At 46.9% G+C, this 25515-nt stretch overlaps 1 protein-coding gene across 1 annotated transcript in view; it reads left to right on the forward strand.

Moving 5' to 3' along the window:
* Positions 1–4159: 4159 nt before the first annotated feature.
* LOC119375942 (uncharacterized) overlaps positions 4160–25515 on the forward strand; it is a gene marked incomplete at its 3' end in the record, with an annotated part of 136899 nt that continues 115543 nt past the window's right edge. The window contains exons 1-3 of the mRNA XM_037645962.2: positions 4160–5184; positions 8732–8961; positions 12050–12281. Of these exons, the coding sequence (XP_037501890.2) occupies positions 4213–5184; positions 8732–8961; positions 12050–12281 (1434 nt within the window). The remainder of the gene's footprint in view (positions 5185–8731; positions 8962–12049; positions 12282–25515) is intronic.

Here is a 25515-nt window from a genome sequence, read left to right on the forward strand (position 1 = left end):
TACGTAACCTGAGAAGGCCTCGCATAAGCGTTTTTCACCTCGGAGAATATACCATGCCTGAGGGTGGGCCACGCACCTTTACTGCGGAAGCCGCAGATGTAATTTAGTGTGTTTCAGCATGAGATCACAGCTGTATAGCTAGCAATCTATGAATTTTTGGTGCTCGTCAACTAAAATGTCCGCGATGCAGCCACGTGTGTGGCTAGTTTCGTAATGCTCCCCCAGGATGCGGCAGTCGTCCCCACTCGTCATGTAGGCACTAGCCTACATGACGCATTGGTTTTCCAGGCGCTAAGCACTGAAAACATGACCGAATTACATGGTAAAAATAGGAAAAGGACAGTTGGTCGATTGGTAGCTGAAAAGTAAGGATAAAGGACCAAAAATTGTGGGAAAACAAACGTTCAACTGCCGTAAAGTGGTAAAATCTGGGCTCTGAATATATGGGCGTCCTTTCTATACCAAGAAAGGCTTCCTTGAGGTAGATCAGTCATTAAATCGCATTAAAAGGACAATTGTAAATTGTTCTCCGAGATTTTTAGGCAACGGGTGTAAAACCGACGCTCATAGCATCTATCCAGTCATCCCAAGCAGCACAAAATAAATTAAAACACCTGCAGAGTAGCACATCCCATTTGCGTTTGGAATTTTAAGGCTAGGCATAGGTAGGACTACCGAAGAGCAACCTGCCTATGAGGAAAGACAAAACGAACGGCAACCTGAATCTCAACGGCGGCGGAGAGCGGCAAACATCGATGAAGATCGTGCTCGAAAGTCCAAGCGTACACGGAAAGCCAGACAAGACGGAGCATATTGCGTGTATAGACAAATTGACTTCAATATGTGGGCTTCTATCCTACCACAAATATACCGCGCCGTACAGTGTCTCACACCGTAAATCTGTGTGCATACCTATCAGCACTATTTCCAATCAAAACAATAAATCTGTTAGTACCTTTGCTCAAAATAATATGTCATATCTCTGGCGTGTGTATAGCAACATCGCTGGTCATGGCACAGAGTGCAATTACTCATAGTTTGTAAATACTTGGCAGCGGTGTTTAAAGAAAATTACGCCTTAGTCGTTGCTTGCCAGTGCGCAGCCGACAGCATGGACTCTCAAAAGTCGGAGGCTCGGCGACCCCGACTTTGGGCCGCGGGAGGGTTCAGTGCCCTATCGCTATTTCGCATATGTAAATCGCTATCGCAAATTCGCCACCACACCGTAAATCCGATATGTTCGTGCCTTGTGATGTAGCCAAGCCTGTAGCGCCACATGCGGGCACATAACATAAGCATGAACAAAACGGGAACATAAAGTAAGCTAAACGTGGAGAGTGGTGGAATATATGAAGGAGTGCGCAACCTTATAGCGGAAAGACTTGACGCTACAGCTTCCCCTTCAAGAATCGGACGCCATAGCGTGGTTGTGCCCCGTCCGCATTGTCGTCTCATTCGTTGCTCAGTCTTTTCTTGTCAATGGGCATCCGAACCTTGCCGCAGTGAATGGAACGTCTGTGTGCCTAACATTGCCCGTTTGAAGTGCAGTTGCGAAGTGGCCACTACGCCATGTTTCGTCCTACTGCGAATAATTGAGGTACCCACTACACGGCCGCAAGCCCGTCATTCATCACTGTTGCACACTTTGTTGATGGTTTTGCTGCTCCTGATTATCAATTTTTCCTGAACACTTTGTACTTTGTGGGGCTTTAAACCACCCACCTGTTGCGCAGTTCACACTGTGTGAGGCCGCGTGCGATTGTACGCTTCTGCCACGTCATAATAAATATATTAGCGGGACTTCTCGCACTACATGGCGGCTTTATCGCTTTTTTATTTTTTCTGAGCTCTTCGAGCACTCGCATGGCTCTGTGGTAGAACACCTGAAAGCCACGTAGAAGGCCTGGGTTGGAATCCCAATCGAGCAGTAGATGATTGTTATTGCTGATATTGCGTCGAAAATTTTCACGCACGGATAAGGTTGGTCGTTTGGGGGCTAAACCACAAGCGACGTAGGCACGAAGATTTCTGCGCAACTAGCTCTGTAACACTATCGCGTTAAGAATGTAGCCCTTATGCAAGACGTTTGAGCTTCGCCTTCACGAGCAGCACACGATAGCATAATATGGCCCCGAGCACATCGCCTTCTTCATTCCTAGCCTGGCTTCGGTTCTCGGTGCACGCCTCAGCCGTGCCGTATAGAAACGAACGACTGTGCGCATAATATTGGCCGTTTCAAACTATCATAGAAGGCCTAGTGCAAGTACAGTTGTTCAGTGCCCACTACGCCATAAATCTTGCTTTTGCGAGTCAGCGAAGGGCGCACTACACGTCCGTAAGGCGACGCGCCAACCTACGCAGCTGTTCACATTGTTGATGCATTTGCAGATGATGATGATTAAATAGGTTGGAGCGCGCTTTGTAGTAGGTGGGTCTTTAAAACACCCATTCGTTGCGCAATTCGCATTTTTGACGCCTGGCGCGATTCTATGCTTCTGCCACGCAATATTACATGCGTTAAGGAGACTCCTTCCACTAGAATACATTAATATGGCGTTTTTTTTTTTTCAAAGCAGTTTCATGCGATAACGTGGATCTGTGGTAAAACACCTGCTTGTCACGCAGAAGGCCTGGCTTGGATTTTCAACCGAGCCGACGTTCTATAATTGCATCTTTCATCTTTCTCGATTTTTCGGTCACGAACAAGATGATTTTTCGCTCAAAACCAACGACGCCGACACCAACGCCGACACCTGAATTTCTGCGAAGCAAGCTCTTTAACGCTACCGCCGTAATGTTCACTATCTTGTTTCCACTGCTCTCCGAGTCATGGCTTATCCCCTATAGTGGGTTGCACTATTTCTAGTAGACTCGGCTAACCAACCCGCGACTGCCAAATCGTGCACGACGGTGTTCTGTAAAGTAACTCGACAAACTGCGGAGTTATTGCCTCCCTTTTATTTAGTTGTTCGTGAATATTGAGCGTTGTCAACTCTCATTATAGTAAGTCGAGGTAAATTTTCGATGTTATTTTCAATATCATCATCATCATCATCATATTCCTCTTCTTCCTGAGTTTCGGAACCATAAATCTGGCTTCTCATTAACTATCTCTGTGCAGTTTGCAATGAACCGGAAAACGATAAATCACTTATTTCTATCATGCCGCCGTTTCGCCTTACTTGGTAGAATGTTTCTTGAAATGCCGACTGGTAGGCTGGGCTTACCATTTCCCTACTTCTAGCCTATTGTCATTTGGAGCCGATCAGTTTGGGGCAAGCCGCAGTGCTATTATGACGGCGCTACACAAATTCATTTAAGCAACCGGAAGATTACGCTGCTAGTCCTACCGACTACTGAAACCGACTTTCTTTCCCGTTTTTTATTATTTTTAGGGGCGAAGCTCCTCTTAGTCTAACCTTGTCACGTCTCCGTTGTCCGGCGTAACCACCTTTGCAAACTGCCCACTACTTCGTCTTTGCAAACATCCCACTACGACCCATCACCGATCCTTTCCAAACTGCCCACTATTTCGTCTTTGCAAACATCCCACTACGATCCATCACCGATCCATTACTTCACCGAGCATAAAGCCGTTATAATGAAGGGGGACGGAAGCCACCTTTGCAAACTGCCCACTACTTCGTCTTTGCAAACATCCCACTACGACCCATCGCCGATCCATCACTTCACCGACCATAAAGCCGTTATAATGAAGGTGGAACGGAAGCCACGTCTAGCTACCACCTACGATTAATAAAATTTCTTGTATAAATATATACAGTGTTTGTCACGTATTTGATGATGTACTGGGCTATCGCTTTGATTACTGCTGGGCGAAACCACTGAAGATTTCACGGTGTAACCATGATTGCTTCAGGAGCTTCGCCCAAGCTCTTGATCATTCACCCGTGGATATGCTGTGAATTTTTTATCTTTTTTCAGTCTTTATCCTACGGCTTTTTTAAATTTCTTAACTCTTTCACTTCTTGTTTGCGTCGCGTTTCATTTTTCTTTTTGATGTTTAATCGGGTTGACATTTCCGTTTACAATTGTAGTTGTGGCCATTCCCCCTCGTGGGTATCAGCCAGTCTTCTTTAAGGAACAAGCAAAGAAACACCTCGTTTTTTAACCATCTACTGCACTGAATGCAAGTACACCTGCAGCTGTCGTCGCTCTCTGGTCGAAGATAGGCACGACGTAGGAGACGGTATGAATCCATCACATGAGGCGATTCCTGGGTGCCCGGCTACGCCACATAGCATCCCCAATCTGGCACCCGATGAGCGATGCTCACGCTCACTACCACGGAACAATGCCGCCCAGTTGACTGGCGCAGACGCGTCTTGCGGGCATGCGGGCCAAGCTTTGCACCCGCTCACCTTGAAGCCCAGGCCGAGGAAAGTTGCTGCTGAAGCTGAGCAGGGGGGCGTGGCTGCCAAAGCCTCTGAAGGTCGCACAAGTGCGGAAGCAACAGAACATCCACAGGTAGTGGCGTTGACGACGTCCAAGGCTCCTTCGGGACCTAGTAGCAGGCCGTCCTCCTTCCGACGTCAGCACTCTTTCATGGCCGACGACGAGCTCAGCTGGGCGGACTCGGCGAATAGCTCTTCGACGACCACGAGCAGCGCTCACTGTTGCGTATGCAACGAGAGCTATGGCTCAGATGAAATAGCTCCCGGTAACCGACGTCGGCGTTCTAGATTGTTCGACAAATATTCCGGTGCTCCATTTCCCAGGGCTACCTACGTGCCCATGGTCGGACTGACGACGCTTGCCGCACTGCTGTTTGCTGTGTCCGTTGTGGTGAGAACAAAAGGCCGCTCACTACAGCTTCCCACCATGCAATATACCGACGAAGGCATTCAGGAGAGGGCGTTGCGCTGGGCGGCCGCCACAAACACAGGTGACGTGCTAATCCAGCAAGAGACATTGGCCGAGCCGCCGACTACTCGAGTATCTCGGGGCCGCCTTCAAGTTAAGTTCTTCAAAGGGAGAGTCGAGGGGGAAGTCACCGTTTCATCTTCGACGGCCGGAGTTCAGATTTCCAGGCACCACGTGAGCAAGATGGCCAGCAGAAAGCGGAAAAGCCAGAAGGTGCTGTCGGGGACGCTACATGCGAAAGACGACGATGAGAAAGCTCGAGAAGCTAACTTGGTTACGCTCTTCCCTTTTGGGCGACCCGTGAGTGTTTTTTTTTATTTTTTGCAGCCGTCAGGCGCACATTTGCGTTCCTTAAGAAAATGCGTTGCTGGGCTGGTTCGTTTATACCAATGATAAATACGGGATATTGTAGATTTAACAAGCTACAAAGAAAAATACACAAACAAACGAGTGCAAAAGAAGAAACGTTTGTCCTGTCTGTCAGCGTTTTTTCTGTCCTTTCGTAAAGATGCGCTATCTAGTACTTCTTTATATCTGCGATCGTTTTCACCCTCACCCAGATTCTTTATGAGCCCCGTAATGTGTTGAATTGCTTCATAATATATCAATTCTCATGAATACCATATCTAAATTATCTTTTGCCCACAAGAGTAACTCTACATGCAATGGATACACGCAATCAGTGTATGGACTTAGAGACATGAGTAATAGCGTATCATACATCTTTTTTTAAGAAGGGCGAAAATGACACGGGGACGAAGCATAGACACGCACAGGACAAGCGCTTTCTAACAACTGGTTCTTAGAAAGCGCTTGTCCTGTGTGTGTCTATGCTTCGTCCCCGTGTCATTTTCGTGCTTCTTAAAAATGATGAACCATTTCCAAGTAGGCCAAACAGCCGTATTGCGGTTAGCCTACCATGTCCACATAAACCACAAAAAGGTTTGAGCAGAGGAATGAAGGATATTGAAAAAGTAGAGAGCTATGTTTTTTGCTCTTCACCCATGAGATATCCCTGACAATGCTAGGAACAAGGCTGCACTGTTCTTAAGCAAACATCTTGATTACTTGCCGACGAAAGAAAAAAGAAATACCTGACCAGCGTACAACTGATATTGGCAACGAGATTAGTATTGCGTTCTTTTGGAACTGTGGTCATGGCTGTAAAAGCGCCGTTTAACCTCGTTTCTCTTTTTATCCATGAGCCTGTTTGGCGTAGCGCGCAACCACAAGGACAAAAGGAGGGCACACACACACACACACTCCTTTTGTCCTTGGGGTTGCGCAGTACGCCAAACGGTCTCATGGATCATAACCACTAGCCCAACAACGCGCCTTGAGCTCTTTTTATCGGGTATTATAATTGCATTTCCTGTGAAAAAGCTAGACTTACTGAACGGGCTGAGAAAGATATTTGACAGGGCATAATTAACATACATTTAACGCGCCGATGTCACGCATGAGTGAGAGAGCGTGTTCTCTCGGCTTTTCCTTGCAGTATAACCTTTAAGAATGCGACTAGCACATCGGTCGTACATATTGATTTCTGTCATAGCACCGCCCTTGTGCTGAGCATCTCCGTAAGATTGCATTGGGCAACAAATAATGCTTACAACGACAGGTTATCAACAAAAAATATGTGACCATGGCCGTAGGAGATACAGCTAACCCTAGTGTCGCAACACGACTCAACGTAAAGGCCCCAACAGCCGTCCACTCAGACTTTGTAGTTCAAAGTACGCCGACATCGCCCACACATTGCCGAGTATGGCATGCACTCAAGGGAGCGTAATATTCAGGAAATATACATTGTAAAAGAACGCACACACAAGATTACAGAAACCACAAATGCTTCCGTTAAATGCATGGGCCCGTACAAGTAAATAAGTACGTAAATAAAAAAAATGACGATGCTTGCACTAAGTGGCGCAAGGCTTGAAAGAGCGAAACTGGACGATGCTGAAGTCTAATCTGGTTGCTTCTAGGTTGTTGCTAGGATTTCGCTAGGTTAGGGCACAGCACGGATGTGGAAACTCCGGAGCCGAGCGTTCGCACCTTGCATAGAACGAACCTTTCTTTGTCTCTGCTTCTTGCGCTTCATTTCTCTCTTAGTCTTTCAATTTCTTTTATCTTTTTCTGCGTTTCTTTCTTACTCTTCTCTGTCTTCTATCTGTATTGAGTAGTGAGATTTGCTCAATTTCTGTGGCACATACCCGTTATGATAGCCATTTCTTGGGCAAATTGTAGCCTTCTTCATTTTTAGTGGACCAGTGATGAATTGTGGGATTTGCCCAAGTTCCATGGCCAATACCCATATATTATAATATCTGGGGTTTAAAGTTCCAAAACCGCGATACGATTATGAGGGGACGCCGTAGTGGAGGGCTCCGGAAATTTCGTCCATCTGGGGTTCTCTAACGTGCACCTAAATCTATGTACACGGCCTCAAACATTTCTGCCTCCAGGCCAATACCCCTGCATGATGACTATAGTTTTCTGATAGACCGCACAATGTACAACTAGTTTAAACAGCTTCGCCGTTAAAGGTCTCGAGACGACCCTAACCCTCGACTTAACTAGCGGCACTCGTACGTCAGCGTTGGTGTGCCCTGGTGTATTCCCAGGGTTATGTTTTTGTTTTGCACACTTTCAAAGCAGCTGTCAGAGCCCACGTAGCAAGGAACAAATTGTTGAGATGTGCTCCTCCAGGTGCCGCAACCTGGAGCTGATCAGAAGATAAGCGCGTGAACTTTCAGTGAACTCATTCGAAGAATTTTACTTATCATACTGACGGTTAATTGACCCTATTCCTAACTTCTATGTTAAGTGTATGAAATATAACTCGTAACTTGAAGTAGAACAATCGATTTCCTACCGCTTTTTATAAACATATTTTTTGAATATTAGGAAAACCGGAAGTGCTCCATCGGAAACACTTGGCAGAGAAAGAAGAGCATCATTGGTTGCCTGTGCCACTAACAACTAGAGGGGAACTCAGAAGACCGTGCAGTTGCTTCCGCTGTAAGCTACAAAACACGAGAGTCAAATTTTTTAGAACGCGCTCATCGCTAAGCGAAGAAAAAATTGAGGATTTTGCAGAAAGTTTAATAGTGACGTATCCGTCGAGAAATACGAGACCGAGCGAGCGACATTGAACGTCTTAATACCCCTGGCCGACACGCAGCCTGTGTCATCTTATACAGTCGGTTACAACATAATAAATACACGCTCCACCCCTTGAACTGTGTCCGCACCTTCCATTCATCTGTGCAAGAGAGTCTTGCGAGGTGGCTTCTCTTCTAACCGTCAGCGCTTTTTCTCTGCTTACGTAAATGCTAGGCATATATATAAGAATTCAAACTCTTCGTCTCAATTTAAATATTACGTTTGGCTGAGGAGTGACGTCTGAATATTAGGTGAAAAACATTCCAGGTAGTTCGCGTGTTTGCTCGTATGCATCTGAATGGGAAAATCAGGCGCCTACCCGACAATCACGAACGATGATCGACGTCATGAAAGTGAGAAAATGAGACTGGACGTTGCATCTATGCAGATTCTTTTGGGTGGGACCTAACGCAAAACCTAATGCACCTAACGCAAAATTAACTAGTCAGTTTTGAATTCTAAATCTCGCAAGGGTTTGAGTACAGATCCCAAAAGCTACCTGCAATGCACATTCATCGTCAGTGAAATGTGCAGCGCGCAAGTTGTCGGCGAGCCTTATTTTGGCTTGCAGGCTCCTGAAATTGGTTTGTGTACGATGATTCCCACAGCACACGACTGCTCATTGTTTAATAAGCGATTTACGGGAATCAACCACTTCTCCTTCATTTGTGCGTAGACTCAGCCACCGTGTGGTGCCGCGTACTACACTTTCTGCGAGCGTCCTCCACGCGAGTACCATTACCGGCGGGCGGTAAACGCATGCGTGGAGACGGACGCAGTCGACGCTGCTGACGTCTGCAATCGGGGTACCAACCGGTTCTCATCCCTGGATCACTGCCTCAAGAGCTGCGTATCCGCCGAGTACCCGGCCGAGGAGTGCTTCAAAAGGCCGCTTTTCACGCGCTGCACCAGGTAGGCATGAACCACATCATTTCGCAGTGCTATGAACAGCGCCTACAGAACGTGTACCTACAGCGCGTCGGGGTGCTATGCAGGATGGCCCGAGCTTCTCGGGTACACGAGTTTCTTCCGAGCTCGCATTACGGCGGTCATTACAGGAAGACAGTGCGGAGCCCGTGATAGCAGCGTTGATAAAAACGTTTGCAAGAACGAGCATGGCGTCACATACGCATGTGCGGCATTTGCGGCAGTTTTGGAAGGAACGCCGTGTGCGAACTTGCCAGCGCCGCAACTCACTCAGCATTTTGACAGTGCAGCGACGTCAGCGTGATTGTCGCGCTATCTTTTTGCCAACTGATAATCGCGCCTCCCATGGGCGTGTTCGTGGGCGTTTGTCCTCTTTCGGATAATTCTTTCGCTCCACCTGCAGCATGGAAATTTCCACTCTCGAAGGCAAAGGGCGCACACGTAGCACTCTAGTGCAGCTGGTTTCGTTTCTCTGGAATATTATAGATAAATAAATGCACAGGTTACTGTTATACTTACATTAAACGTCTGAAGATTTTTTGTAGTACCGAATCGGTAGAAACAATGTCTCAACAAACAAGTAAATAATAACATTTCTCGCCGCATATCCGACCAGGGGCGCTTGCTTCGTGGCTGTGAGTGGTACATCGTGAGCGCGGTGAAGTTGAATGCGAGACATGTAGCCACGTGATGATATAACCTTTAGTTATTCGTGCGTGGTGCATAGTCTGTGCGATTTAGCTGATAGATTAATCGTGCCGCTCGCTCGCCTTGCGCAGTGAGCACTGCTGCTCTGCAAGACCAAACGCGGTGGGCAGACCCGATCTTCGCCGCTGGCGTCTGCCAATCAACCCGATTGACGTGCGAATCGGGCACAAACTCGTTGATTCTGAAAAGGGTCCAGTTCAATTCGGGACTGTTATAGTGCCGGTGTGCCTGTCAAGTGCTGCATGCAGTGGACGCTACTGAGCAGCTTCTTTGCATAGAAAATAACTTGAACAGCTTGTACTACTTGTGTAAGGCTGGGGCCATCGAAGGAGCTTGTGGTCACCTAGCTTCTTCGAGCTTATTACGTGGCGCGTCTACTCAGTATGCTTGGCCTGCTTCAGAGTAATGACCGTGTCAGTTCGGTCTCAATATTCGTGTTATTTATTAGCTAGGCCTTAATTTACATGACAGTGAATAGTTATGTCGTAATTCGTAATATATTAATTAAAACGGCATTAATTAATCAGTTTTCATTATCAAGGTCCTCATTAGAACGAATGTACTTAACATAATGCTAATTAGAGCTATCATAATTACCGCCTACTTGGCGAGGAAGTTCCTAATTAGCTGGTTTCAATTAGCGTGCTCATAATTAGCGTCGTGCTAATTAGCATGGTACTAATTAGCTCGGTGTTAACTAACATGATACTGAATCGTCCTGTCTTGATAGTTAATGTTTTAATTACCAAGACATTAATAACTCAGGCTTAATTCGCAAGCTCCTTATTAGTCCAGACGCAATTAGCATAATCATAATTAACATTATGATAATTAACATGATCTCGGTGAGCAAGATCTTGATTAAATTGTTTAATTACACGTTACTAATTATATCGTGCTAATTAGCACGGTCTTAGTTAGCTTGTTCTTAGCTAAACGATTCATTAGCATGGCCTAGTAAGACGTGGCTTAATTAGCTCGGCCTTAGCATAGTTTGGCTTAATCAGCTTCGTCATAGCATAGTTAGATAGCTATACTAGATATACCGCCCAACCAATTAGCTAATCAGCCGGCCGCACCTGCTCGGGGAGCGAGCAGACGATTAATAATGAGAGCAAGAGGGCGCGCGCCGGCCGAGCAACGCGTTAGAATGTAGAATGGGAGGCGACCTTGGTGATTATACACGTGGCCTCGGCGATTAGCTCTAGTCGCGGTGTTGTAAGGCGCTCGGTCGGAACAAATCTCGGAGGCCACAGTTCTGATTATCCTAAATGATACTTAGTGCAGACATTAAACGTGAAAATGAATTCAAACGGCCCGCGAGCACAAAAAAAATATGTAGAACTTTCTGCCATTTTCTTGCATGGGTGCACTTCTGCACTCAGTGAAACGACAAACAAATGAAAGAAGCTGCCTCTAGTTTGACGACACCATCCAATCTTCTCGACCGCCCTTGAGTCACGCCTCGTTCCATCATAACCAATGGAACGGAGCGCGCGCTGACGGATGAATTTCCCCTTCTCGTACTATTAGCTCGTTCAAAAGGGGGTGTCGCCCGAGCTCGGAAAGATCCCGAGTATCGCCAAACTCGGGCCATCTGCAGGCACCTGCTCTCGATTTCCTTCGCGCTTTTCAAAGAAGGGGAGACGACATAACACCCTAACTTCGGAATCGTTTAGTTACTAGTCTACCTTGCGCAGCTTCGTAAAGCAAAACTTTGTTTTTACACGCCCGGGGGGTTGCGGCGGGCGTCTCCCGTCTAAATAAATAATATAATTTTGAACTAGAAATACAACACCTCCACGCTATCATACCTGTTTTGTGTTATGCCACTTGATCAAGTTACTTCCGCGTATTAACAGACCACAGGTGGCAACATGATATGAGCAGAGCCTTCCTTCAGTTTATAGTTTACTTCCTGTTGCAGACCAGCTAAAGATGGCCTCTGAGACAAGATCGCTCAGAAACGATTCTTGACGTCGTGTTCATACACACTACACTAAAGAAAGTGTCTGTAAGAGTACTTAAAGTTGAATAGCCCTTCCATTCCACCGTACACTCAGAAAAGATAACCACACAACACAGTGCATTTTCTGTGTGTCCCGTGGAATTGCAGCGCTATGCAAATTTCAACTATACTTTACCAACACGCCCAGTTCAACCTTAACAAGTTTGTAAGTGTGTAAAGATGCGTCACGCAGAGCGCGTCCAAGCGTAAGGTAAAAGGCGAAGATGTGAGGTAGCTACGTTGCATGTAGATTAAAAAGGTTACGTTCAATCTGCATCAATTTTGTTTGTTTCCCAACTGTACTTTCCTTTGCTTGGTTGTGTTTATATATCAACTCCTTCGTCCAACGCAATGTAGGCAGGACGCACTTTCGAGATGGTGGCACTTCGAGGGCAAGAAGTGCGTGGCCTGGACATTTCCTTCGGGTGGCTGCCCAGCCAACGGTAGTAAGGTCTTCACAACGGCCCATGAATGCGAAAAACACTGCCGCCATCACGGAGCACGGTGTCGGCGTCCCGAGGTGGTGGCATGTGGACGTCGCCACCTCAAGTACCCGTACTTCGCTCACGTTTACGCGCAAGAAGGTCGTGTGCGCTGTCTCCGCTCGTCCGAGCTCTGTTGCAGGGAAAGCGGTGCCTGGCTGGTGCCAACCGATTTCGCAGTCGCCAAGCTTGCCACGTGTCCTGCAGGAATCGGCCGCCGTCGCTTGGCTAGGCATTGGCAGCTCTCTTGGCATTGCCAAGAGAGCTCTAGGCATTGCCAGCAGTGCACGACCACGTGCAAATGTGTATTTTCATTTTTTGTCTTAGATCACGTGTTTCTGCAACGTTTAACTTCAACGCCACATTTTTACACGCTTCCATTTTCGGACGGAAAATTTGAAGAAAAACATTTGGCCCGACACTGCGTGCTCTGTTTTTTGTTAGGAACAAATATCAATGCAGGCGGTACACAAATTCAAGGCGCTCAAAAGACATGCAAAAAAATGCAGCATCTCCACGAAGCGAATCATGACGAGTGGGTGAAGCTCTGCGTATTGTATGGGTGAGTAACGGTACGTTACCCAAGCGTTGCCCCATATAATGTGAATTGAGTGACATAAAGTCAGAGTCGACGACAAAGCTAGGTCCCAAAGTTCATAATGCGTATGTTGAAGCGCCGAATAGTATAAGGGTTTGTGCTTGTAGGTGTTTATATTGTTTTGTCACAATTATGATTGATATTAGTCTATTGTTAAACCTGATGTTCCGATTTCACCCGGTGCTGCGCCGTGCGCACAGACGCCAAACGGACGGACAAGCCTCGGCTTTAAGGTGCTTCGCCTCTAAAAAACGCTCGAGAGACTGCTCACAGCAGCGTTATAAGTGACGCAAAGAAAAAAGCTTCCCATACGTTGGTAGCCTGTCATGCTAAAACTTGAGTCATAATAATGATCCATGGTAAAAAGCTAGAAGCAGACAATAATTTAGCCTCGAATAGAGAATCGTCGTCATTTAGTATGCGCGGATGCCCTTTTTTTTATTGCGCAAGCATTCTTTGGATAGGGTGACCAGTAAAAACCGTGTCTGCGAGTTCTTGTGTTGGGGACTGCACAACTAAAAAAATAGAACATGTTGAGTCGTTATCGGCGATGCTCTTCTTTATAGAAATTAGTAGTGCGTGTGATGGCTTGCATTTGTTGCAGTGAGGTGTATGGAGTACCGGCTGTTTTAGAGCGTACTTTAGCCACCATAGATCTGCGAGAATATATCTGTAGCAGTAATACAGGCAGGCGCCATGTGCACCTCAAACAAGTGTAAGATTTTGTGTTCGACAAAGAACACGACCTGTTGCAAATTCGGCCAGTGGAGCTAAGCAATAAAGATATGTCCTAATCCTTTCGGAATCGGCTTCCATGTGTCACTGGCTGCAGGATCTGCGAGCCGACTTGTTTCTTGATCCTGTAGCTATGCGCTTTTGCTGGTGACGCTGACCAAGCAAGCGCACCAATCCAGGAAAGCAAGAAATGGAGGCCGACAATGTTTGCTGCATTAGAGAAATCTTTCTTTTGAGGGCACACTTATTGCGCTAAGGTAATTCAGGTATCGTTTCCTTTGTAGTATGTATACAGTAACGAGCACCGACACCTTTCCCGCGGCACTTCGTTAGCGTTTGCAGGCGAAACAGCAAACGTTCGAAACTGTTTCACATCTGAAGTAATAATAAATGGGGTTTAACGTCCCAAAACCACGATATGATTATGAGAGACGTCACATCTGAAGTAGTGGCTACCGCACATACCTCATGGGCAACATCGATATAAATTCTGAGCTGTCGTCCGATAAACAGAAAGCACTGCAGAAGCTCTTGCTTGAATTGAAGTCGCGCTTCGGCAGTTCTTCTAAGGTGTGCACGTACGACGACGCCCGATACACCAGCAGCATTAGTGCGTCTCTGGAAAAGAACGCGAAGCGATCCGTACGCAAGTCCGAGAGGTATACTTTACGATTGCATCATCGAACCTTCCAACAGCGCGTGGTTTTCTCCGGTTGTCCTAGTCAAAAAGAAAGGTGGAACGCTACGCTTCAGCGTCGGCTACTGGAAGCTGAACAACGTGACTAAAAAGGACGTTGCCTGCTGCCATGCATCGATGACTCGTTAGATAGACTACGCCCCGTCCAGTATTTTTCCTCTCTCGATTTGAAAAGCCGGTAGTGGCAGATCGAGGTAGACGAACGAGACCACGAGAAAGTGGCTTTTGTGATCCCCGAGGGTCTCTATGAATTTCGAATACTTCCTTTTGACTTGTGTTCAGCCCCGGCAACTTTCCAGCGAATGATGGGCACTGTACTCACTGGACGAAGAGGCAGGCTAGTCTGGTATACCTCGATGATGTAGTCATCTTTTCTGAAACGTTGGAGCAAGAACTTCACCGCCTGCGGAGTGTGCTAGAGGCTATTCGATTGGCAGATCTCACACTCAAACCAGAAAAGTGTCACTTTGGTTATGAAGAGCTCAAGTTCCTCGGCGATGTAGTGAGCGCCAGAGGGGTCCAACCCGATACTGTGAAGCTTACCGCGCTGTAGCCACACCTCCAACTCCTACCGACAAGAAGGCTGTCCGGCGCTTGGGGCTTTTGCGCCTATTATCAATGATTTATGAAAGGGTTTTCGAAAATAGCGGTACCCTTCACTCGCCTCACCAGAGACGACATACCATTTGTCTGGGCTAATGAGAAACAGGCTGTTTTTGCCCAACTACAACAGCGCATGCAGTCGCACCAGTTCTAGCGCATTTTACGATGGCTCTGACATAGAGATACAACATACTTACGCCAGTAGTATTGGTCTCGGCGCAGTGCTCGTCCAGCATGAACATGGAGTGGAACGAGTAATAACCTATGCCTGCCGCTCATCTCCTGTGCCGAGGCGAATTACTCGACCACAGAGAGAGAGTGTTTCGCAGTCGTGTGGGCAGAAAGATAGAAACGGAAAGAGCGAAGGAAGAAAGAAATTTGAAGTTTGAAGTCGCGTATCCGCGACCGAAGCCGAGCGTCTTAAAGATCGGCTATCCAGGCACGCTAGCAGAGAATAGCATAGCCTTCAGTTTAAGTTTCAGTTTATTATTTCTTTCAAATACAAAGGGCACGTGGTTAGTAGTATGCAGACGAGGGTCCCGAAGTCAACTGACTGCAACGGGACCCTCGGTTAACAATAACGCTGAAATGAACACTCATTACAGCACGTTAAAATTATAAAATCCAAACGTGAGTAAATAGTCAATATACTAGTTGAAAAACACACATTCAATGCAATATAACCATTACATAAGAACTAGTTACACAAATAAATAGCACATCATAAAATATCAACCTAAATTTACAAACATTTCCGAAGTTAATTTGCGTATAGTTTTACACAAGAAATAATTATTGTTGACAACCTAATTATACAAGATGAACAATTTAAGTTCATATTTAAATGCATGCAATGATGATAATTTAGTGTGTGGGGTAAGTCATCTATAATTTATTTGCTGCGAAGGAGGATGTCATTTTGTCACAGCTGGTGTTACATTTAGGTAAAAGGAAGTTGTGATTATTGGCAAACCTATTGCTATTGCAGTTTATGAGCATCTAGAACCGATTAAGTCACACACAAGGTGTTTATTAAGCTGTTTAAATAAAGTTATGATTAACTGAAAATTAAACAAGGTAGACACAGGTACAATGCAGTTAGCCTGAAGGAGTGGAGTTGCATTAGAATAAAAATAAGTGTGGTAATAATGCGAATGGCCATATTCTAAATGTGCCGCATGGACGAAGATGAGTGCTATATGATTTCTCCATGAAGTAATGCCATATGTGATGTGAATATGTATGAAGGCAAAATACAAAGACAATAAGGCATCAAGTGAGAAAAATGGACGAGATTTAATGAGGGCTCCTATACCAAAGGCAGTTTTCTGTTTAACGTAAGCAATATCATTGTAAATTTCAAATCAGGGTCTAATTTTATGCCAAGAAAATACACAGTCAGCTGCAGGAATGAAATGATGGTCAATGGACACTTGTGGTGTAAAATGGAGCACTCCGAGAAGTTTTAAAAACAATGAACTGTGTTTTAAGTGGCTTTAAAATTAAGTTGTTTAAGTGACACCATTTAACTACATTGGTCAGTTGTTGTGTGTTATTAGTGATCAGAGTCGATACTGACGTATGTGACACGGAAATCATAGTATCGTCAGCGTATAGGATAACTTTGGAATCATTAGAACAAATAGGTAAATCAATAATGTAGATACTAAACAGTAAGGACTCAAGTATAGCACCCTGTAGTACCCCTTGATTAATGATTTTAACATTAGAATGAACGCCCTTATGCAGACTGATTCTTCGCGATCAAGTAGATAAGTTTTGATGTAGGTTAAGGATGGACCAGTGATACCCAAAGATTCTAATTTGGTAGATAAAGTATGACTAACAGTGTCAAAGGCTTTGGTGAATCAAGAAATACAGAACCGACAAAATTACGGCTGTCGATGGAATACTTTAAGAAATCGGTTTATGAGAGAAATGCTCAATTCGTACAACTCCCTGCGCGGCACAGGGCTGTATAGCCTACAAGGCTGCGCAGCCTTGTATAGAATCGTATAAGTTAGGGGATGGGAAGTGAGGGTGAGTAGGACAAATTGAGGGCGAGGAGGAGGGAAAGGAAGAGAGAAGAGAGTAAACATATCATGGAAAGAAAGAGCAAAATATAGAGACGAATGGTAGGAAAACAAGGAAGAAGAAGAACAACTTTATTAATGCGCACAGGTAGACCTGGTGCAGATGGGTGGAGCCCCTATTCCAGGGCCCCACTGGCTTCTGCGGCTCGCCGGGCCTGGCCGAGGGTTGCCAGCTGGCTTCCCAAGTCCAGATCGGAGAGTCGCGCCTCCCACGACCAGTTAGTTAGTGAGTCTTTGACTAGCGGCGAGACGGCGCCTGCGGGGCGCATCTGGCATTCATATGTAATGTGGCGGAGTGTTGGTGTGTCTTCACACCAAGGGCATTTATTTTCGTGTCTGTCGGGGTACATCTTGTGTAGTCTTTGCAAGTGAGGAAATGTGTTTGTCTGTAGTCGGGCCAATCTCTCGCCTGGCCCCTTTTGAGCTTGGGATGGGGAGGAGCCTTGGATCTTCGTCCGAATCTCTGAAACTCCAGAATTTCGCGCGGCGTGCCGGGTGTGGGGCGTTCGTTGGGGCGGAGTGTTCCGCGGCTCGGCCTGTCATACCTCGAGCCAGGCGGTCCACCCGTTCGTTGCCGTCCACTCCGGCATGTGCTGGGCACCAGGTTATTCCGTGGTCCTGTGTGAGGGTCGGTCCCAGGATGCGTAGGACACTGGCTGGCAAGACTCCCCGCAAGTATAGGCGGCATGCGCTGTGAGTCTGTAAGTATATATGCCGATTGTTCCTTGGCTTCGGCGGCTCGTATGGCCAGGGCGACAGCCGCGGCTTCCGCCGTTGCAATGGATGAGGTGCGTACAGATGCAGCCGCGACCGTGCGCTCCCTATTTGTCGCGACCGCAGCGAAAGCGGAGCTCGGTGTTGCTGTGCGCGGGTACAGACTTGCGTCCGCAAAATACGTGTCTGGGTCGTCCTGCCTCCTCAGCAGAGCTGTCGCCCTTGCTCGTCTTCGTTTTGCGTGGTATGTAGGGTGCATGTTGCGCGGAATGGGGTCTACATATAGCCGTGTTCGCAGTGCGTGTGGTAGCATTTCAGTCTCGTCCCCGCAAAACTGCGGCGCCAGGGGTAGTGTAGGCGTCTCAACACACAACGTCCCTGGGGCGTCGCGTTGAGTCGCTCTCGCTGAGCGATGATCGTGGCTGCGGCGAGTTCTTCGTAGGGTTGTGCATGCCTAGCTCCAGTAGGCGCTCCGTGCTGGTGCTCTCTGGAAGGCCGAGCGCCGCCTTGCAGGCGATTCGGATCAGTTTCTCCACCTGGTCAGTCGGGGCGGCGCGTGGCTTGAAAGGTAGTGCGTAAGTTATGCGACTAATGACGAAGGCTTGCACCAATCGCAAGGTGTCCGCCTCCGTCATTCCCTCTTGCCACGCGCGATTCTGTTGACAAGTGCGGAGATGCTGCGTACCGTGCGCTTGAGTTTGGAGAGCGCGATGCAGACGCTGCCCGTTTCATGTACGTGCATCCCGAGAACCCGAATTTGGTGTCCTCTTGATGGGTTCGCCATCGAGAAATAGTTGTAGGGCCGGTGCTCTATTCACCTGAGTGTGCTTGGGTCTGACGTGTAGGTAGGCCGACTTGGAAGGGGCGCATTTCATGCCTGCTTCTTTCGCAAAGGCCTGGACCATGTCAATGGCCCTTTGGAGGGTGTCCTGCCGGTCGCCGTACGAGCCTCGAGTGGCCCAGAGCGTGATGTCATCCGCGTATATGGCACATCCAGATCATGATGTTTCTCCAGTTGTAGTGCTAGTTTGCGTAGACCGATTAAATAGTAGTGGTGATAGTATCGAGCCTTGAGGTGCCTCGTCCCGGTAGGTCGTACGGGAGTGAGCGTGTCGTACCGATTCCAACGCAGGCGGTGCGGTTGCTCAAGAAGTCTGCACGTAGCATATATTCGTCTCCACACCCGACGTCTTCGAGCCCCTCAAGAATGGTGGAGTGCGAGATAGTGTCAAATGCTTTTTGAATGTCGAGTGCGAGCAAGATTCTGTCCGGACTTCCGTGGTGGGTTCAGGACTTCGTCTTTCAGCAGTAGGAAAACGTCTTGAGCCGATACTCCTCTCCTGAAGCCGAACATGTGTACGGAAGCAGGTCTTTTTGCTCTATGTAGGTCTCTAATCTGTTGAGGACTACTCGCTCGAAAAGTTTGCCCAGGCATGATGTGAGCGATATGGGCCGTAGTTGTTGTAGTTCACGCGGTTTAGCCGGCTTCGGTATTAGAATTATATTCGCCGTTTTCCAATCGAAGGGTAGTCTACCGTTGGGTTTCCATACCATATTGTTAAAGAAGTCGGTGAGCTGTTGGATGGTCGCATCACTCAGGTTTCTCAGCATTGCGTTGGTAACCCGATCAGGGCCTGGTGCCGTGTTCTTAAGGAGTAAAACAGAAGGAGAGATAAAGAAATAGAGAGCAAGAGAAAGATGGAAGAAGAGCAATCGAGAAATACAGAAAGAGAGAATGATAGACCGAGCTAGAGAACAAAAATAGAGAGGTAAAGGGAAAAAAGGAAATAAACAAAAACAAAAATATATTACACAAAAAACAGAGAAGAGAGAGAACAGGGAAGACATAAAGCAATAAGGTTGCAAAACTTTTACAAAAGTTGCAAGAATGCGACAGCCAGAACTACCAAAGTGCCCATCAACTCATCTGTCTCTTTAACATAGCACCTCCAGTGTCATCTACGCTAATTTTTCGTTAGTCCTGGTTGGACCAGTGTCGAGTAAGATATTTAACATGAACATATAGAATAGGTGAACGAATAACATACTGAACCAACCGACCCCTATACCTACACGGAGCAAACGCCGGATTTTTTCCATAGCAATAAGGCCATCAGTATGTCTCGAGAAATATTTTCCAAATAGTAATAGCATATTTGCTCTAATACCCGTCATGGGTGTAGTCCCTGCGGAGCACGTAACTGCACTCTTACCAATCACGAAACGCCAGACTAAAGTCAGATAGTCAATACAATTTATTCGTCCCTAGCTACATCCCCCAAGGCACCGGAGAAGTACGAAACATTGGCTGTCCTCGTCGGCAAAGAAACCACAGCGCATCGGTTTTAAAACTATTCCAGCCGGTGAAGTGCTGCGAGCAGTAGCACATGGTCTTCGCGGAGCCGCGCAGTTCCAGGAGGAGAAGATAACCAAGTTAGTGGTTCGAATTGCCTTACTCATATCTTTTTACCTCATTCAATGTGACGGGGATGACGCACCGTGATTACTGTTTAACATGCCACGCTGAAATGAAACAATTTAGAGCGCGAAGTAGGGAGGTAAGTTTTTAGCTGCACTTGCCACCTTACTATGAGTTGTAGAAAACAGCATTCAAAATTTTGCGCCAATATTCTTTATGCGTCATGGAATGGCCAACAGTATCGTATATTCCAATGCGAAAAGCTATATACCTTGAACCAGCTATAAAAACTGTTAATATGTTTTTCTACTAACTGAAGGTACATTGCACGTTGGAAGTGGAACTGGATTTAGTATGAAGTCAGCGCATCTTTTCTATCCATCCCTTTGTAGTCCTCGCTCGCGACGGTGTCATTACTATTACATAGTCAGCAGTATTTTTTTGGCAAGAAACTCAAAGCCGTAGGTGAAGCTGTCAAGGGCACCGGAAGCGTGGTGAAGCGCTCAAGGTACTGGCAACGCAGTCGGCGCGCTCACCTTGAGCGGCGCCGAGGTAGTGTCCACCACTAAGGCTGCTGGCATATTTCGCAAGATTGTTATTAAGGACCTCAGCGTGTATGCAGAGAAGACGGCAATGCACACAAGGACTTTCACAAACAGATTGCCGAGAATTTGAGTCGTGTGGACGATCATTGATTAACAAAGGCAACGTTCTCTGCTCTTGTCGTCGCCGCGCACATATAGGCCAAAATGAGGTAAACCTAGTCCTGATGGTCGTTAAAGCCTTCTGAAAACGTACCTGCAGCCTTTACGAGGCAGTCATCCTTTACCGCTGCAATTGCACTTTATTATAGATGGTAACAAAAACAACTTTCTTGGGAACGATATATTGCGATATGTTTGCGTTGCTGAACAACAAAAAATAATAAATCAGAATATGTGATTGTTACTAGTCTACTACGCCGTACTTTAGTAAATTCTTATTTGAATGAAGCTTGTTTGATGTATTCCATTTATTTGGTCACATGGTGGAACATCATTTCACGCTTGATATGCACAATGAAAAAATTACCCCATTTCCCGCTAAAGGGGACCATAATGCTATGCGAAGCCGGAGCACTTGCACGATCGCGTTCCGTTGGCGTTCTATGGGCATGCTACCGACCTCGCGTCGTGGAACGCGAAGAGGAACGCTACGCGCGTCTTGTCTTCCCTCTAGCCTGGCCGTTAATTCTCACAGGGCGAGCGGGAACGCAGTCGGCAGGCGTGCGAGAGGGGGCAGCGTAGGAGAGGAGAGAGGGGGAGGGGACGCGCATGCGCTGGTGCTCATCGCGGCGTTGCGCAGGAGAGAATTTCGGCATGTCTAGCCCGCGTTTCAGAGGAGAGTGGAAAGGGGAGAGGGGAAGTGGACAGGGGAGGGGAGAGGGGGAGTGGGGAGGGTATACGCATGCGCAGTAAGGGTGGTCACGCCGCACACCACCACCACCACCGGATTGAACTCCGCCATAAGATACTTCGCATCTAAAATATGCCCTCAAGAAGGCGAAGCCCTGCATGGTACACCTTGCGGCTATACCAGGGCAAATTAATATTTAGGTAAAAATACACCACTAATACCTGTAATGAGAACTCCCAACAGCATCCCATCATCAGCATGTGAATACGCTGCTCAGATTGGAACTTCATTACTGACCGTGATATACGATACCCTAATGGTGCGTAAAATTGAAATGCCTGTAATACTTTTCGAGCGATAGATATATTTCCCTAGCACAATCCCATGAAACGGTTTCTTCCGTGAATATGACATTCAAGCTCAGCCAAGATCACCTAAGCGTCTCTCAGCGTCGGCGTCAACGAAAAAGATTGCTTACACATTGCCCGCGAGACAGTTTCTTCGGCGCATCAGCGCGCGGATCCCGTAGTTCGTTCTTCGCGCCTCACGTCTCATCGCAACGCCACCGCTTCAGGATGCAGCCATCACCAGAAGCGCTGGCTGCATCCAAGTTCGACGTGCGTCGACGCCGAGGTCAACGTTGTGTGTTGTCCTGTACTGCGACTGCAGATGCGGTAGTTGATGCTACATAGACGGCGGTCTGGCAGCGGCTTCGCGGGAACTGTGCATGCAGGAAGCCGAAGACGAGCCGGGCCGTCGAGCCGTGCGGCTCAGAAGCTCTGGCCCGACAAACTTGGCCTAACCGCGTTCAACCACAGCAATTTTCCGTTCGGCTTCATCTCCCTCAAGGAACGAATTTGGTGGGCGTTATTGTAGCACAGGCCTGTTAGAGTAATCTAGTCATATATCACAAAAGGAAAGGTTATTCACTCCATGGTTATACTTGCGCCTGTTGTGAGCCATACGAAACTTTCCAATCATCTAGCGCACAGTGAGCTATTAGGTGATCACCATGAAGAGAGACGCCGTTTTTGGTCGACGGATGAGATGAAAGGCACTGCAGCTGCACTTAGATGTGAGCGAAATGGAAAGCCATTCATATACTCTTCATTCTCACAACGTTAAAGAATGCCAGTTGAGCAGAACTAATTCAGATACATCCACTGCGCATTGTGCGTCACTGTGGTCACACTAATGTTAATATTCGTGGTACAATGGCATCCGGTATTAACCACCGCCTACATTTTATAATGTGGGCGTAGGTTTACCTACACTTTGCCTTCATTTTTACAACGATCGTCTGTACTTCCTGCATTTCTTACATTGGCTCAGGAGCAGAAAGATTCCTGTATGGACAAAATATTAGCTGTACCAGGAGCCCCACCAGCGTAAATTATTTATTTTTCAGCCTGAACGCATGCATACAAATAAAGTTCTTCCGCAACAAATTTGACATCGGAAATTATTGCGCGAAGATGTTCGTGAATTGTCATAGCGCGACCTTCACAGGCAGTTTAGATATACTGTTGAAAATAGATTTAGGAAGTGAGGACTCCGCTCGCCATTAGTTCGTTAAATCGCAGAATTCGCAAATGGAAAGAAGAAGCCAAACACAACAAACGGCACGCGACGCGTTTTCTTGCATTAAGTGTACGAGAGCAAAACGCCATTGGCTTATTGAGAGAAACCTCTTTATGCGTAATATACAAGTTTGTGGTTCAGTGCGCCTTACTCTTCGGTGCCTTACAGGTAAACGGCACTGTGGGTCCAATCAAATGGCATGGCCTGACCTGGGAGCATGGTCGCATTACAGAGGGCGTATCCAGGTGTAAGTTTATTGAGTAATGTGGGAGCTACGGTTTAAGGGACACGGCATCTAGCCTCATTGTACGAAGGACCCGTGAGCACTATTGCACAAAAGTATGCCGAGTGCGCATGACAAGCACTGACTGCGCGTTCTGATGAGCACGTCGGGGAGCCGTCACCCTTCAGTTGAGTAGATAGCTTATCCCCGGATTTATTGCCTTCGCGAATCAGCATTGTCTTTTGAAGAGCAGGGGCAATTTGCCTGCTGGGCATTTGTGAGTGTCATTATGAGTACCAGCCGAGTAGGCAAGAGTCGAACGATAATTTTAAGAAGAAACAATACGCTGAATTTTTGCACAAAGGACATGCCCCATATGATGTTTTATAGCTATCGAAGTCAGACACACAAAATACTGATTAGCCGCGCACTGGCATTCTCACTTATTGTTTGCGTGCCCCAAGTAATATTAATGGCGCATACGGGAACTAATAAAGGTCCTTTAGGGACGACTGTTCACCAGGAGTTTCCAGCGTGCCATTCTTCTGCTACACCGTCACGCTTAGCCAGCACGTAAGAAATGTTTCAAGATGTCTTGCGTATCTCCAGTAAATTGTAGTTGTAAAAAAATGAAACCAGATTTGCTTGTCTGATAGTGCTAGTATTACTAGGCTTTCTGTCAGAGCATGTAGGAAAGAGTATTATTTGGAACGGGAGGAGGCATGTGCTTGCTGCAGCAAATGTGGAAGTGAGAACGTCGACCATAACGGGATGCGAACTAATTCACCTAGCAATACCCGACTGTAGAAATGATTTCACCTTCTCGAAGCGCTCGTACTTTTTTTTGAGCGGTTTATGGCGGTAACAATTATATTACCTCTTCAGGCCCATTTTGGTCGTCTCCGTCATGTTCCGTATAAAGTCAAAATGGTAAGATTGCTCTATGTGGCGTATGTTTTTATGTGAGTAAAAAAAGCTTGCGAAGGCTCCAGACGGGCGCAGTTCAAGTAGCGATGAAGCGCGCCGGCCGGCTGCGCGGAGCGGAGGAGCATGCACGGGTACTGTTGCGGGGCTGCGTCGCTCGGGGTACAACTGCGAGCATTGATCAAAATGGCGCGGTCGCACTGGCTATCTTTACAGACATAATTGGATGGCTTCTATCTCTTGTATGTGCCGTGTGCTCCCGCTTACTTCGCGTTGAGGCGACAGACAGGACAGCAAGGAACTGTGTCCCAGAAGCGGCCGTACGCCAGGGTATTCCAGGATTACGAGAGATCGGGTTCCAAAAGGGTTAACGGCTAGCCTTACTTCCTACAACATGCCAATTTGTTGCGATCGCATCTGTTGCTTTATCCTTAGAGCGAAACTGTGACTTTTCTTTTCTGCTCGCGCTTCATGTACAATGAACACTCACCGGCTCTCATAGTTCGCCTTCTAGATCAATGTATCCACCTTTGCAGGCGTGCAGATTCATGTCGCTACCACTATAAATCGGTCAGGACTCAAGAAAAACGAGGGATAGTTAGGGCATCCATTGAAAAACAAGCTGGCAAGAGATTGGTAGAACCGCTCTCGTTACCGGCTTTAGTAACAGTGCAATATAAAGAGAAAATTTTAATAATGTAATATATGCACGAAAAAATAGTAATTATGTTTAAGTGACCTCACCGTGGTGGTCTACTAGTTATGGTGCTCGGCTACTAATGGGAAAGCCGCGGGATCGAATCACGCACACGGTGGCGCCGATGGAGACAAACTGCTTGTGGCCCATGAACGTAGTTCAAGTGCACGTTAAGGAAAACCATATGGTCGAAATTTCCGGAGCCCTCCACTACGGCGTCGCTGATAATCATATCGCGGTTTTGGGACGTCAAAGTCTAACAAATATTATTCAAACACTTAAGTGCCTAAAGCTTTCATACATGTTCTCCTGGCTATAGACAACTTACGGGACCATTCGAGCACTTGCTGTTTTAAAGGAGATTCCAACACGTATCCTCACGGTCCTCTATGGTGTGGAGTGTAGGACTCGGCTTGTATAGAATACATAGAATGTCATAATTTGAGATTGTATTAACATCGTTAGCAACGGACGCATAAAGAAAAAGGTCATGCGTGCATGAGCCAGTTGGTGCTGATGCATTGTTAACGCGGGTTGGTGTGAAAATCGCAATTATCAAATATTTAAATGTGCTTAACACAATCAAAAGAATACGGGAAGGCGACGTGGATTGCAAACGCCGACTTTGTGCTGCCTTAAGAATTAAGACCGGAAAATGTGGT

Source organism: Rhipicephalus sanguineus, unplaced genomic scaffold, assembly GCF_013339695.2.
Source record: "Rhipicephalus sanguineus isolate Rsan-2018 unplaced genomic scaffold, BIME_Rsan_1.4 Seq1034, whole genome shotgun sequence".
Lineage (NCBI taxonomy): Eukaryota > Metazoa > Arthropoda > Arachnida > Ixodida > Ixodidae > Rhipicephalus > Rhipicephalus sanguineus.